Source organism: Mustelus asterias, chromosome 2 (genome assembly GCF_964213995.1).
Source record: "Mustelus asterias chromosome 2, sMusAst1.hap1.1, whole genome shotgun sequence".
In the NCBI taxonomy this organism is placed as follows: Eukaryota; Metazoa; Chordata; class Chondrichthyes; order Carcharhiniformes; family Triakidae; genus Mustelus; species Mustelus asterias.
In genome coordinates, this window is record NC_135802.1 from 54847763 (window position 1) to 54861612 (window position 13850).

Below are 13850 nucleotides of genomic sequence, written 5' to 3' on the forward strand. Positions count from 1 at the left end.
GAGGAAATGTTTATATTGCAGGATGCTATTTGCTTTAGTAATTCTTAATCTAGGACTAATGACTAGGACATTTGACTTGCACACTAGAATTAATTATCCATTCAAAATGTGCTTACAATATTCTTTAAAATGACTTCTTCCCTTTCATAAACTCATTGGTTAAGATATTCTTGAAATATAGAAGAGTTTTTAATCTTCAGCGCATATGCAGCTGGGACGCTTTATCTAACTAAGTTTATATTTTAAAATTTGACCTTGAAGTAAGCAAGAGGCAGAATGACTGAGGTGGACTGTGCAGTAATTTTCAAGTTATTGTTTCATATTTTGATTTGATTAATTATTGTCACATGTATTAGCATACAGTGAAAAGTATTGTTTCTTGCGCTATACAGATAAAGCATACTGTACATAGAGAAGGAAAGGAGAGAATGCGGAATGTAGTGTTACAGTCAAAGCTAGGGTGTAGAGAAAGATCAACTTAATACAAGGTAGGTCCATTCAAAAGTCTGATGGCAGTAGGGAAGAAACTGTTCTTGAGTCAGTTGGTACGTGTCCTCAGACTTTTGTATCTTTTCCCGACGGAAGAAGGTGGAAGAAAGTATGTCCAGGATGCATGGGGTCCTTGATTATGCTGGCTGCTTTTCCAAGGCCATGGGAAGTGTAAACTGTGTAGATGGATGGGAGGCTGGTTTGTGTGATGGGCTGGGTTTTGTTCACGACCCTTTGTAGTTTCTTGTGGTCTTGGACAGAGCAGGAGCCATACCAAGCTGTGATGCTTTCTATGGTGCATCTGTAAAAGTTGGTGAGAGTCGTAGTGGACATGCCAAATTTCCTTAGCCTCCTGAGAAGGTAGAGGCATTATTGGGCTTTCTTAACTATAGCAGCAGCATGGAGGTACCAGGACAGGTTGCTTGGTGATCTGAATACGTAGAAACTTGGAGCTCTTGGCAATTTCCACTTCATCCCTGTTGATGTAGACACTACGCTTCCTAAAGTCGATGACTATCTCCTTTGTTTGGTTGACGTTGAGGAAGAGATTATTGTCGTCACACCAGTTCACCAGATTCTCTACTTTCCTATACTCTGTCTCATCATTATTTGAGATCCGACCCACTATGGTGTGTGATCAGCAAACTTGAAAATCGAGCTGGAGGGGAATTTGGCCACACATTCGTAGGTGTACAAGGAGTATAGTAAGGAGCTGAGGACACAGCCTTGTGGGGCACCAATGTTGAGGATGATCATGGAGGAGGTGTTGTTGCCTATCTTTACTGATTGCAGTCTGTGGTCTATTTTAAGGAGACTTGAGGAAACTCAGTAGTTTTTCAAAATGCAAGTGTCTATCTAAGCAAGACCATCAATAGTATAGTAAACTTAGAGTAATTGCATGAGACTTCACATGTGACATTGATAAATGCTAAATGGTCAGTGGTAATACTCTCTATTGAATTTGGTTGTGGTTCCAGAGCCTGGGTCAGGTGCTTCTCCGCTTCTTCCCAGCCCACCACAACCAATCCCCTCCTAGCCACTGCAAAGTTGTTGTGAGACATTATTTAAATAATTAAATAAACACATCTCCCCAGTGGCAATATTTCTAAGAGCCTCTTTCTCTGTCCAGAGTAATCTATATCATAGCAAATTTAATCGCTGAACTTGTTAGATCATGATTGATTTGTACCTCTACTCTATTTACCCACTTTTGCTACATTTCTCTTGATATTGTTAACTAACAAAAATCTATTTGAATTTTGAATTTTTCAACTGACCTTGCCTCAACATCTTTTTGAGGAAGGGAGTTCCGTACTTCTTGCTCATCACTCACTGTGAAGAAGTGCATTCTGAAATTAGACCATAAGACATAGGAGCAGAATTAGACCATTCGGCCCATTGAGTCTGCTCAGCCATTCAATCATGGCTGATACTTTTTCTCATCTCCATTCTCCTGCCTTTTTCCCCATAACCCCTGGTCCCCTTATCAATCAAGAACCTATCTATCTCTGTCTTAAAGACATTCAATGACCTTCTGTGGCAAAGGGTTCCACAGATTCGCCACTTTCTGGCTGAAGAAATTCTTTCTCATCTCTGTTTTAAAGGATCATCCCTTTAGCCTGAGGTTGTGCCCTCTGGTTCTATTGCCCCTGAATGGCCCAGCTCTAATTTTAAGGTTATGCTGTCTTGACTTTCCACTAAAGAAAATAGTTTATATCTACATTGTCAAATATTTCAATCATCTTAATTATCAAAATGAATTTGCCCCTTAATCCTTTACACTGAAGGGAATGTACACCTCATCTATGCACCCTATTCTAATTTAGCCCTTTTAGTCTCCGTATTATTCTGGTGAATCTGCACTGCACCCTCCCCAGGGCATTATTTATGAGGTATGGTATTGAGAAATAAATGAAGTACCCCGATACAGTTTAACCAGATCTTTAAACAATTACAGCATAACTTTGATCTATTTTATTTTCTAGCATCTTGTGATAAAGGTTAACATTCCATTAACCTTTTAAATTATTTATTGTACCTTTCCATGAGATTTTAGTTGTTTCTATGCATAGACTACTAAATCTCTCTACTCCACAGAAGGAATCGAAAGGGGTGTGGGCCAAGTGGCCCGATCGAGCCTACTCGGTGTAATGTCAAGTTTAATCTTGATCTTAACTCCATTTTCCAACATGTCCATTGATTCCTTTCGTGTCCCTAAAGCTTGGTTTCAGATGGCCAAGCTTTCCTTCATCTGCCCCTAATATCTCCTTGTATGGCTTAATGCCATAATTCATTTTATAATACCCCTGTGGAGCAACTTGGAACATTTTATTACACTATAGGCACTATAGAAATACAATTTATTGTTAAAAGTACAATTTGGGAATAAATGATGCAGAGAGTTTGCGCATTGCTATTTTAACTTACACTAATGGGATGAAAGTAACTTCTCACTTATGGTTGTAGGAAATGAAGGTAACGAGTACAACCAACCCCAGAGTGCCTCAGTTGCTTTCAGCTCTCTATAAAAGGTCAAAAAGCTGATTGGAGATTTTTAAAGATGAAATTGTCAGAAAAATAGATTAGGATTTGAGACATGACAAAACTTTAAAGCCTTTGCAAAGGAAAGGGAGGTTGATAGTTTTCCAGAACAGGTGTCTATGGAGGGGTTCTATGCTAATGTGGATGATGGCAGCTTTGAAAGTGAAATGGACAGTACCTGAAAAGAGGGAACTATTCAGAATGTCTGTTCATATGGGACAGTTTTTGTGGTCAGCACTTTAGTGGGAATGGGGTCAAAACAGCAAAAATTTGGTTTCTTGAACAAATGAGCGACAAGGTGGCATTATAGGGTCAAATTACAGAACACTATGGGTTCAGAACAGGGCAGGAGATGTCTGGAAGTTTGGAGAGCAAGGTGGAGGGAGATAAAGTAGCAGAGGCAACTGAATGATCTCAGTTTTAGTGAATAAAAGCATCCTTTCACTTCAAGATGAAAATGTAAGGAATGAAAGAGAGATTAAAGGAGAAGGGTAAAGAATGACGTGTTTATATAGTGCCTTTCAAGCAAACTGCTTTACAGCCGATGTGATGCTTCTGAAGTGAAGTAAATGGTGTAAAGTAGAAGAAAGGGAGCGATGGAAGTTCCTATACTGGGAAGGGAAGGAGTAAGATCAGAAGTGATTCTGATTGAAGAGAATACTGATGGAGGCTAGGGATTACATAGTAATTTAGTGCTGGTAACTACATTTTTAAAAACATAATTAAATTCAGAGTCACGATATACTAACTTCATGAAATATGTTGTCCAGTCATGGAGGTAGGAGGCATCTTGAATGTTTTTCATTTAATATGTTAATTCAACTGTGTGTGTATATTTCATCATGCTTTTAGGTGGTGGCTCTGTCAGAAATGCAGGAACATTTGATATTACTACTGAAGAACAGGAAAGCAGAACCATGTGTGGAGGAATTAAGAGAGTAAATAATATGTCTCATGCAGTTCATGCAACACTTGGGCATGGTACAGATCACCTTCCTGACAAAATAAAGGTAAAGGTCCAATGTTCTCACAGTATGGCTATTGAGGAAATGGAAAATGTCAAATTGCTACAAGATGTTATTCTTCTGAGGGTGGGCACATTGCGAGGATAGTGAGTTAAGTTTATTCTGTATCTAATTTGGAATACCTGAAAGCAATGGTAGATGCCCAAATTAAGTGTTCCATTCATTCATCACATCCCTCACTACTTTTTAAATTCCTTTATGGGATGGAGGTGTCAACTTGCTAGGCCAGCAAATATTTCCCTTCCCTAATTGTCACTGAGAGGTATTGGTGAGCTATCTTCTTGAACCGCTGGAGTCTGAGGTGTAGGTACACCAGAGTGCTGTTAGGGATGGGGTTCCAGGATTTTGACCCAGAGACAATGAAGGAATGGACAAGTTTGGATGGTGAGTGACTTGGAGGGGAACTTCCAGGTGGTGGTGTTCTCATGTGTCTGCTGCTCTTGCCCTTCTGGATGTGGCAATCCTGGGTTTGAAGTGCTACCTAAGGACACTTGGCAAGTTCCTGTAGTGCATCTTGTAGATGGTACACACCACTGCCACTGTTCATCAGTGGTCGAAGGAGTGAATGTTTGTGAAACATTTGCTGATCAAGTGGGCTGCTTTGTCCTGGATGGTGTCGAGCTCTCAAGTGTTTTTGGAGCTGCAGCTATCCGGGCAAGTGGAGGGTATTTCATCATACTCCTGACTTGTGCCTTGTAGATAAAGTAAAGTTTATTTATAAGTTACAAGTAAGGCTTACATTAACACTGCAATGAAGTTACTGTGAAATTCCCCTATTTGATGGACAGGCTTTAAGAATTAAGAGGTAAGTTCCCTGCTGTGGAATTCCTTCCCTCTAGCTTGCTCTTGTAGCCACAGTATTTATATGGCTTGTCCAGTTCAATTTCTGGTCAAAGTTAACCTTCAGGATGTTGATAGTGGGAGATTCAGCAATGGTAATGCCATTGAATGTCAAAGGCAGATGGTTAGATTCTCTGTTGTTGAAGATGGTCATTATCCAACACTTATGTGGCGCAAATGTTACTGGATACTTGGCAGCTCAAGCCTGGGTATTGTCCAGTCTTGCTCTGCTTGTACATGGACTGTTTCAGTATCTGCAGAGTCACAAATGCTGCTGAACATTGGTGCAGTCTTGAAGCATAAAATCATTTTTTCTGTAAGTTGCTGAAGAATGGTTGGTCAATTTTTATTATAGATTGTTTATTGAAGAAATCTACTTCAGTAACCAGATAACTGACTAAATTATTAATCCATTCTCTTTCAATCTTGTACAGTCTTTACTTCATGACGTGCATCAAGAGGGTATGCAGGTGTTGACCCTTTCAGAATCCCCCTACTTAGAAGGACAACAACAAGCTATAGAAAATCACCCAGAGAGTTGGCTTCAGGAAAAATGGGAACTTTTGAACATGGTGCAGTCACTTAAAGATGTACTTGCCAACATTCAGGGGACTGGGGAAGCCAAGGTAAGAACAAAACATTTGAATAGTGGCTTTAATGCTATTTATTTGAAATTTGTTTTAAAAATGTAGCAACAATGGCAAAGCAGTATTTATTGCCCATCCCTAGTTATACATGAAAACACAAAGAAGTTACAAAAACTGACCATTAAGCCCAACTAGTCTATGTCAGTGTTTGCCATACATACAAGCAAATATCCACAAACACAATTTTCCATTCTGAAGGCATTAAGATTTGTACAGTGTGAGATTGGAATCACTGGTTCTTTTCACTTAGTGACATTCATGATCCAATTCATTTTTTACAACAAACCTTTCATAATTATTTTCCTGTTGCTAGCCCAGAAATTAAGCTTTATTGAATGCAAACTCAACAATCTTTTATCTCTAAAATCTTTCATTGTCCCCTTAGTCATTTGAGAAGGATCAGCTAAAATGACTTCCTTCTCTCTAGCAGTCTTTAGTTGTCACTGCCACTAAAGCAACAGATTAATTTCATCCAAAGTGTCAAATATTCATCTTCCCACAATATAATTTCGGAACCTCAGTGTTATATTTATAAAAGCAGTTTGAATGTCAGCATGCATCATGTGAAATTGGCAGAACATAAATTTGAATCCAATAAACTTCAGTAAGCTTGTAATCTCGGTCACATTGTTATGAGAAAAATTAGAGGAAGCCATCAGCAGATTTGGCCATTCCCATCTCGCATCTTCTGGGGTTCCCCTGAGTATAACCCCTCTGCTACCCGGAGATTGGATGCTATGGACCCCTGTGTTTATGGCACAACTTATCACTTCTCTTCAGACAAGTACATATCCATTTTTGATATGTAATCAGCATGTTATGCAGATAAACATTGCCCCTCAATGAAATAGTTTGGTATTCTTGGTGATTGAATGGGGGATGTTGTTCATTATGTATGGAGAACTCTCCTCCCTTTCGAATAATATCTTTGAATAGTGTCATGGGACCTTTAACATGCACCCGTCTAAACAAGCAAATAGGCATTAATTTAATGTCTAATCCAAAGAATTTAGACCATAAGACATAGGAGCAGAATTAGTCCACTTGGCCCATTGAGTCTGCTCCGCAATTCAATCATGGCTGATTTTTTTTCTCATCCCCATTCTCCTGCCTTTTCCCCATAACCCCTGATCCCCTTATTAATCAAGAACGTATCTATCTCTGTCTTAAAGACACTCTATGACCTGGCCTGCACAGCCTTCTGTGGCAAAGGGTTCCACAAATTCACCACTCTGGCTCAAGAAATTCCTCCTCATCTCTGTTTTGAAGGATCGTCCTTTTAGCCTGAGATGTGCCCTCTAATTTAAAAGTATACCTGCTTACAGAAATTTAATTAACAATGCTAGGTGTTATTTTTCGGAAAGATTTGTATTCCTAGCCTCCAGATGTAATATCTACCTTGGAGTATCATGTAAAATGTTAGCAATCTTTCTTGCAGACTTTATCTCCTGAAAACATCACAGACTGGCGGCGTGAACTTCTCCAAGCTGTTCAGCATGTTTTTAACAAAGAACATGATGTCTTTATGGTTGCTCTTCGTGCACAAGCTTCATCTTTGAATAATATGGATGCAATGACATTATTGAACTCATTGAAAGAACAGGTACCTCTTCACATTAAAATGGGGTTTTGTCCACCAATTCTACTTTTCTGAAAATATATTCAGCTGGTTTTCTAGATATCCTATTTAAATACTGGACATTGAGGATAAAACAACTGAAGCGCTAAGTAAATTTGACATTGACATTTTGTTATGGCCAAATTAGATTTGTATTAACTCGGTTATTATTTTCAGTTTAGCTTGTGGTCCTTTACGTTTTCCTCAAATTAAAACACTAGCCATCATGTACAAAAATAATTCGGCGACTAGTCTGCTAGTACTGAACTTACACAAAAGATGAAGTTACACATTAGTAGTTAATAACTGTGTGGATTCATGAAGTAAGTGGTAAAGTATGGCACCGGATAGAAACTGAATATCATAAAGAAAGTATAAAGAGGAGTTTTTAAGCATCACAGGAGCGTTATCAGACTGAGCCACATACAGATATTAGGACAGATGACCAAACACTTGATCAGAAATATGCTTTCAGGAATAACTGTAAAAAGAGATCTGAAAAAGCAGAAAAATTTATTGGGAAAATTCCAAACCTTTAATGGTGATGGAAAGTGGGATTATGCAAGAGGCCCTTTTGGAGGAACACCGAGATCTCTGAGACTTGTCAGATTGGAGGAGCGGGATCATGTGGCTTCAGCATGAGAATTTCAAAATCAAACTGTTGCCGGACCAGGACCCATTTGGTTAGCAAGCACAATGCAATTGGTGAAAAGGACTCTGTGTGACATCGGATATGGGCAACAGAGTTTTGGATGAACTAAAGTTTAATTAAGGTGGGAGGCCATGCAAGCATTGAAATATGAGAATCTTAAGATAACAAAGGCAAGGATGATGTTAGAATCTGATCCTTTTCTACTTGCTGCAGGAAACGCAGAGGAGAGCTGATGTGGAACATTTAATGACCGCGGATAGAAATAGTATGATGATGGAAATACGTGAACTTTGGTCATATCTGCGAAGAGTACAACAGGGTGACAAGAAGCCCATGATTGTGGAAGATAATAGTGTTCAACGAAATGAAGGTGCTTTTACATAATCCATACAATTGATCATATTTATGTCATAGTGAAGAGTTTTTAAGACTGGATCTTCTCTCCAACTCCCCCTTCCATCCCACCAGGGTTTTGGGCGGGGGCGGGGGGGGCGGTGTTGTGGTGCAAGTACCCTATGGTCAATATTGAGTGGTCCACACACCATTGGGCCATTTGAAGTCCATAGATGGCCAATTAATATCTGCAGGGAGCTTTTCCTGCTGTGCTGGTGGATATACCCACTCCACACGGCAAGGCCTTGGTGGGGGGGAGGGGAGAGAGTGAAAAAGATGTCTCTTATCAGGCATGCTGTGTCCAATGGAGGAATGATCCATCCTCTGTGCCTGCTCATTGGGGACAGATTGTATTCCCAGCAGTAACCATTGCTCCTCCCTTGTGGGAGAGGGACATACACCATGGGAGTGGAAACCACACTTTTGGACAATTAACTACCTGACGACTGTAAAATTCGACCATAGCTACCCAGCTGAATTTTCACTATACAGAAGCATTTAACTTATGACTAACTCTTTGCTGCCTCCCAAATTGATACAAGTTTCGCTAACCATGTAAAGAATTATGACTTTAAAATGAGATAGCATTTGTCTCCAGCCATCGGTATTTGTGTCTCAAGTCTAGTTGTAGCAATGTGCCAATGCATCTTTTCCCTTTTAGTGGAAGTACTAGGAAACAATTTACAACAGAAGCAAACTCAGATTCTCGAGTTGCAAATGGAATTGAGTGCACTAAAGGAAAAGGGAGCTGATCTCCAAGACCACCTGAATTTGGAGAAGATGGTGGTGGCAGAGCTGAAAAATGAGCTCTCCCAAACTAAATTGGAACTTGAAACAACACTCAAGACACAACACAAGCACTTTAAAGAGTTGGGAATGCTAAGGTAATTCAATAATAGTTCAATCAAGCAAAATTTTACGTATTCCTTTTAGATTCGGTACTAATATTGATCTGAAATGACTAATATATTTTTAATTGATAACTTATTATGGGTTTTTTAATCTATCAGATGAGTTTAATGCAAAATCAGCAAAGTAGCTCAAGTAATTGCATTTTTACATTAACTTTCCAGAGCTATTAAAGTTTCTAATGTATCATATGAAATAGCCACCCTAGTTAATAGGTTCCATGGGCCATTTGATCTTTTTAGAGTCGAATTGACTGAGAAGGCAGCTGAAGTAGACATGCTAAATGATGCACTAACAAATGAACAGAAGGTGGCAAGGGAAATACAGTGGGCATTGGAAAAGGAAAAACGTAAAGTAGATAGAAAAGAAGAGCAAGACCGAGAGGAATTGGAGGTTTGTATACTTTTGTCAATCAACTATTATTCAGAGATGCAGTGCTCTAATGCTTAATGATTTATTTGCTGTCATCTCTTCTGCACCTTTGCTAATCCAAGACTGATTTGATTGCTGTCAACTAAGATTTAGTGTAATCCATAACATATTTTAAGTAGAACTTTTAATTTTCATCAGATCTTCTAAATTCAGGTCTTATTTATGAGCAATTTGAGTCAAAAATGAATTAATTTAATTAAAACTTTGAGTTTAGTGTCCATAATAATTTGGCAGGCACATTCTTGTTCTGTAATGCTTACAGCTGTTTTTATGATGTATGTAAGGATTTTATATGCTTCACTAACTGCATTTTCAGTACTCTGCCTCATGGAATTTCATTTAACCACCTGTGTGTGATGCTAGTTAAGATGAACCACTCATTTAACAAAGTGCTTGAATGTTTCAGTAAAATGTCATCATGAGTTTAATTGTGTTTAACCTTAATTTTGAAGTTCATCTGGGAAAATAAAGGGCTATGATGAAGTTTGAACCCAAAATCACAATTTATTAAAATCTGAGTCAATTAGCTATCTCCTACCATATTTTTGCGTAAGTGGAAATGACAATTAAATTTCAATGAAAATCCTGATTAATGTTGAAATAAGGAAGTGTTTTTGTTCTATCATTAATGGGAAGTCATTAACCAATATCAGTAAAATCAAAAATAATTTGCTCACTTGTAACAGCAAATTTAACTGTGACTCAAGTTTTTTATTGGCATTGAAACACCAGGAAGATATGCAATGTAAAATAGTCACAAATGTTCCTGAAATTAGAAAGTTAAAGCATATTTGAAACAAGCAATAGATTAGAAAAGCATGTTTTTGTTTAATTTCAGGACTTGAAGTTTGCACTTGAGGATCAAAAGAAAAGATATTTGCAGTTGGAATGTACTTTGGAAAAAGAAAGGGTGACAATAAACGAACTCAGACAGAATCTAGATTCTGAGAAAGCACTACATGAAGCTGAATTATCACATGAGAAAAGCCACAACACTGAGCTCCAAATTGTCTTAGATGCTGAGAAAACCAGATCTTATGAGTTAAACAGTGTACTGGAACGAGAACGTCAGCTCTTGAAGCAACTGCAGAGCGCAGAGGAGAAGCAGGAAGGGATGCTGAAGCCAACTGGAATAACATCTGAGATGCTTGTAAGGGAACTACAGAGCCAGCTAGAAGATCAGCATAACCGCATAATAAAGTTGGTTAGTGAGATGGAGAGGTATAAACTTGAGTCAGTTCAGTTGAGGCAGCACCTTGACGAGCAGCAACAGATTCATAAGAAGTCTCTGTTAAAGGAGCAAGAATCGCATAGACTGATTCTAGAGAAAGTGGATTCCTTGCAGCTCCAAGCAAAAGAGCTCCTGGACCAGCTGGAAAAAGAAAAACAAGAAGTTTTAAAGTTGCAAAGAGAGGAAGCAAAGTTGAAAAAAGCACTTCAGGTATTAAAAGAAACTGCTCAAGTGAGAAGTGAAAGAGAAACAGAAAATCAACTGGACAGAGATGTAGTTGTCACTGAAAATGTGTCGCAGACTAAGGTATGTTGTGTAAAATGGTCTGATTCCTCACCTTTACAACTTACCCTAATTAAAATGATAAAGTCATTACGACATACCAGTATTATGTTATTATGTGAAAGCATTTCACAGGAACATAATCAGACAAATTGGCACCAGGCCAAAGCAGGAGAGATTAGGATGAGTTGGTTTAAGATGTAGGCATTTTGGCCATCAGTGGTAGATCAAGGGAAATTACAGAGGACAGACGAGTTGGAAGAACACAGTTCCAGTAGCATTGTAATACTCAATAATGTACGGAGTTAAGGAGGGGTGAGATCATGGAGAGATTTGTGTGCCAGGATGAGAATTTTTTTAAATCAAAGCATTAGGACTAGGATCTGATGTAGATCAGTGAAAACAAGAATGATGGGAAAGTAGGATGCTAAGATGTGGGTTTTGGGTGAGCTCAAGTTTGAAAGCGATAAAGAAAGGAAAGATAGGCTATGAAGCTAGGCTAGCTCTAAATATAAAAAATGATAGTAAAAGCTTTTACAAATATATAAAAAGGAATAGAGTGGCAAGAGTGAATGTTGGACCCTTGGAGGACGAGAGGGGGGATTTAATAGTGGGAAATGGCTGAAACTTTAAATAAGTTTTTTGTGTCGGTCTTCACGGTGGAAAACACAAATAGTTTACCGAATATTAATGATAGAGGGTTGGTAGGAGGAGAGGTACTCAATACAATTAATGTTACCAGGGAGGCAGTGCTTGGTAGACTAACGGGACTGAAGGTGGACAAGTCTCCGGGCCCGGATGGAATGCATCCCAGGGTACTGAAAGAAATGTCAGAGGTAATAGCGGATGCGTTAGTGGTTATTTATCAAAATTCGTTGGATTCTGAGGTAGTGCCGGCGGATTGGAAAACTGCTAATGTTACGCCACTGTTTAAAAAAGGAAATAGACAAAAGGTGGGTAACTACAGGCCGGTTAGCTTAACGTCTGTAGTTGGGAAAATGTTGGAATCCATCATTAAAGAAGAAATAGCAGGCCATCTGGATAAGAATGGTTCGATTAAGGAGATGCAGCATGGATTCATGAGGGGAAGGTCGTGCTTGACGAACTTGTTGGATTTTTATGAGGATGTGACTAGTGCGGTTGACGGAGGGGAACCGGTGGATGCGGTGTTTTTGGATTTCCAAAAGGCGTTTGATAAGGTGCCTCACAAAAGGTTGCTGAAAAAGATTGGGTCACACAGAGTTGGGGGTAGGGTGTTAGCGTGGATTGGGGATTGGCTATCCGACAGGAAGCAGAGAGTCGGAATAAATGGGTGCTTTTCTGGTTGGCAGATGGTAACTAGTGGCGTGCCGCAGGGATCGGTACTGGGGCCTCAACTATTTACCATTTATATAGACGATCTGGAGGAGGGGACTGAGTGTAGGGTAACAAAGTTTGCAGATGACACAAAGATAAGTGGAAAAGTGAATCGTGTGGAGGGCGTAGAAGGTCTGCAGAGAGATTTGGACAGGCTGAGTGAGTGGGCGAGGATCTGGCAGATGGAGTATAACGTTGACAAATGCGAGGTTATTCACTTTGGAAGAAATAATAGCAAATTGGATTATTATCTAAATGGAAAAAAATTACAACATGCTACTGTGCAAAGGGACCTGGGGGTCCTTGTGCATGAGACACAAAAACCCAGTCTGCAGGTGCAACAGGTGATCAAGAAGGCAAATGGGATGTTGGCCCATATCGCTAGGGGGATAGAATATAAAAGCAGAGATGTCTTGCTGCATCTGTACAGGGCATTGGTGAGGCCGCAGCTGGAGTACTGTGTGCAGTATTGGTCCCTTATTTGCGGAAGGATATATTGGCCTTGGAGGGAGTGCAGAGAAGGTTCACCAGGTCGATACCAGAGATGAGGGGTGTTGATTATGAGGAGAGACTGAGCAGATTGGGTTTGTATTCGTTGGAATTTAGAAGGCTGAGGGGGGATCTTATAGAGACCTATAAGATAATGAAGGGGCTGGATAGGGTAGAGGTGGAGAGATTCTTTCCACTTAGAAAGGAAACTAGAACTAGAGGGCACAGCCTCAAAATAAAGGGGGGTCAGTTTAGGACAGAGTTGAGGAGGAACTACTTCTCTTAGAGGGTGGTGAATCTCTGGAATTCTCTGCCCACTGAAGTGGCGGAGGCTACCTCGTTGAATATGTTTAAATCACGGATAGATGGATTCCTGATCGGTAAGGGAATTAGGGGTTATAGGGATCAGGCGGGTAAGTGGAACTGATCCACTTCAGATCAGCCATGATCTTATTGAATGGCGGAGCAGGCTCGAGGGGCTAGATGGCCTACTCCTGCTCCTATTTCTTATGTTCTTATGTTGAGGGTGAAAGTCAGGAGACTGGCAAGGAGAGGAATTGGAATATTCAAAGTTTTGCGGTAGCAAAAGCATAGATGAGGGTTTCAGCAGCTAATAAGTTATGGCAGGTGAAGATATACCATCATCGTCTGAATCCTGAAAAATAAATTAGTAAAATTTAAAAAGGCAGTAATGATGTAGCTTTAATAATAGGAGAATTATTAAATTCTATGGCCTAGGAATGCTTGGGGGTTGTGATTTACACTTTCCATGAAATTGTAGATATCTCATAACAAAACAAATTTTGAACTCTCATTTCACACTTTAATAAGAATTGAGTTTTATTTGCTCCAGACTATGAGTCAGTGGCTATAATATATTTTGCATTTTATGACAAAAGAGTATACTCAATGGGACTAACACAATTAGAGATTGACCTTTTGATAT

General features: G+C 39.4%; 1 protein-coding gene across 5 annotated transcripts in view; it reads left to right on the plus strand.

Annotated features, from left to right (window-relative positions):
* Window positions 1-13850, plus strand: part of akap9 (A kinase (PRKA) anchor protein 9) — a 200873-nt gene that overhangs the window by 159128 nt on the left and 27895 nt on the right. For all 5 annotated transcript variants that reach the window (XM_078235519.1, XM_078235549.1, XM_078235528.1 and 2 more), the window contains 7 exons: window positions 3883-4040; window positions 5330-5521; window positions 6981-7145; window positions 8026-8182; window positions 8867-9089; window positions 9357-9507; window positions 10385-11083. In XM_078235519.1, the coding sequence (XP_078091645.1) occupies window positions 3883-4040; window positions 5330-5521; window positions 6981-7145; window positions 8026-8182; window positions 8867-9089; window positions 9357-9507; window positions 10385-11083 (1745 nt within the window). The remainder of the gene's footprint in view (window positions 1-3882; window positions 4041-5329; window positions 5522-6980; window positions 7146-8025; window positions 8183-8866; window positions 9090-9356; window positions 9508-10384; window positions 11084-13850) is intronic.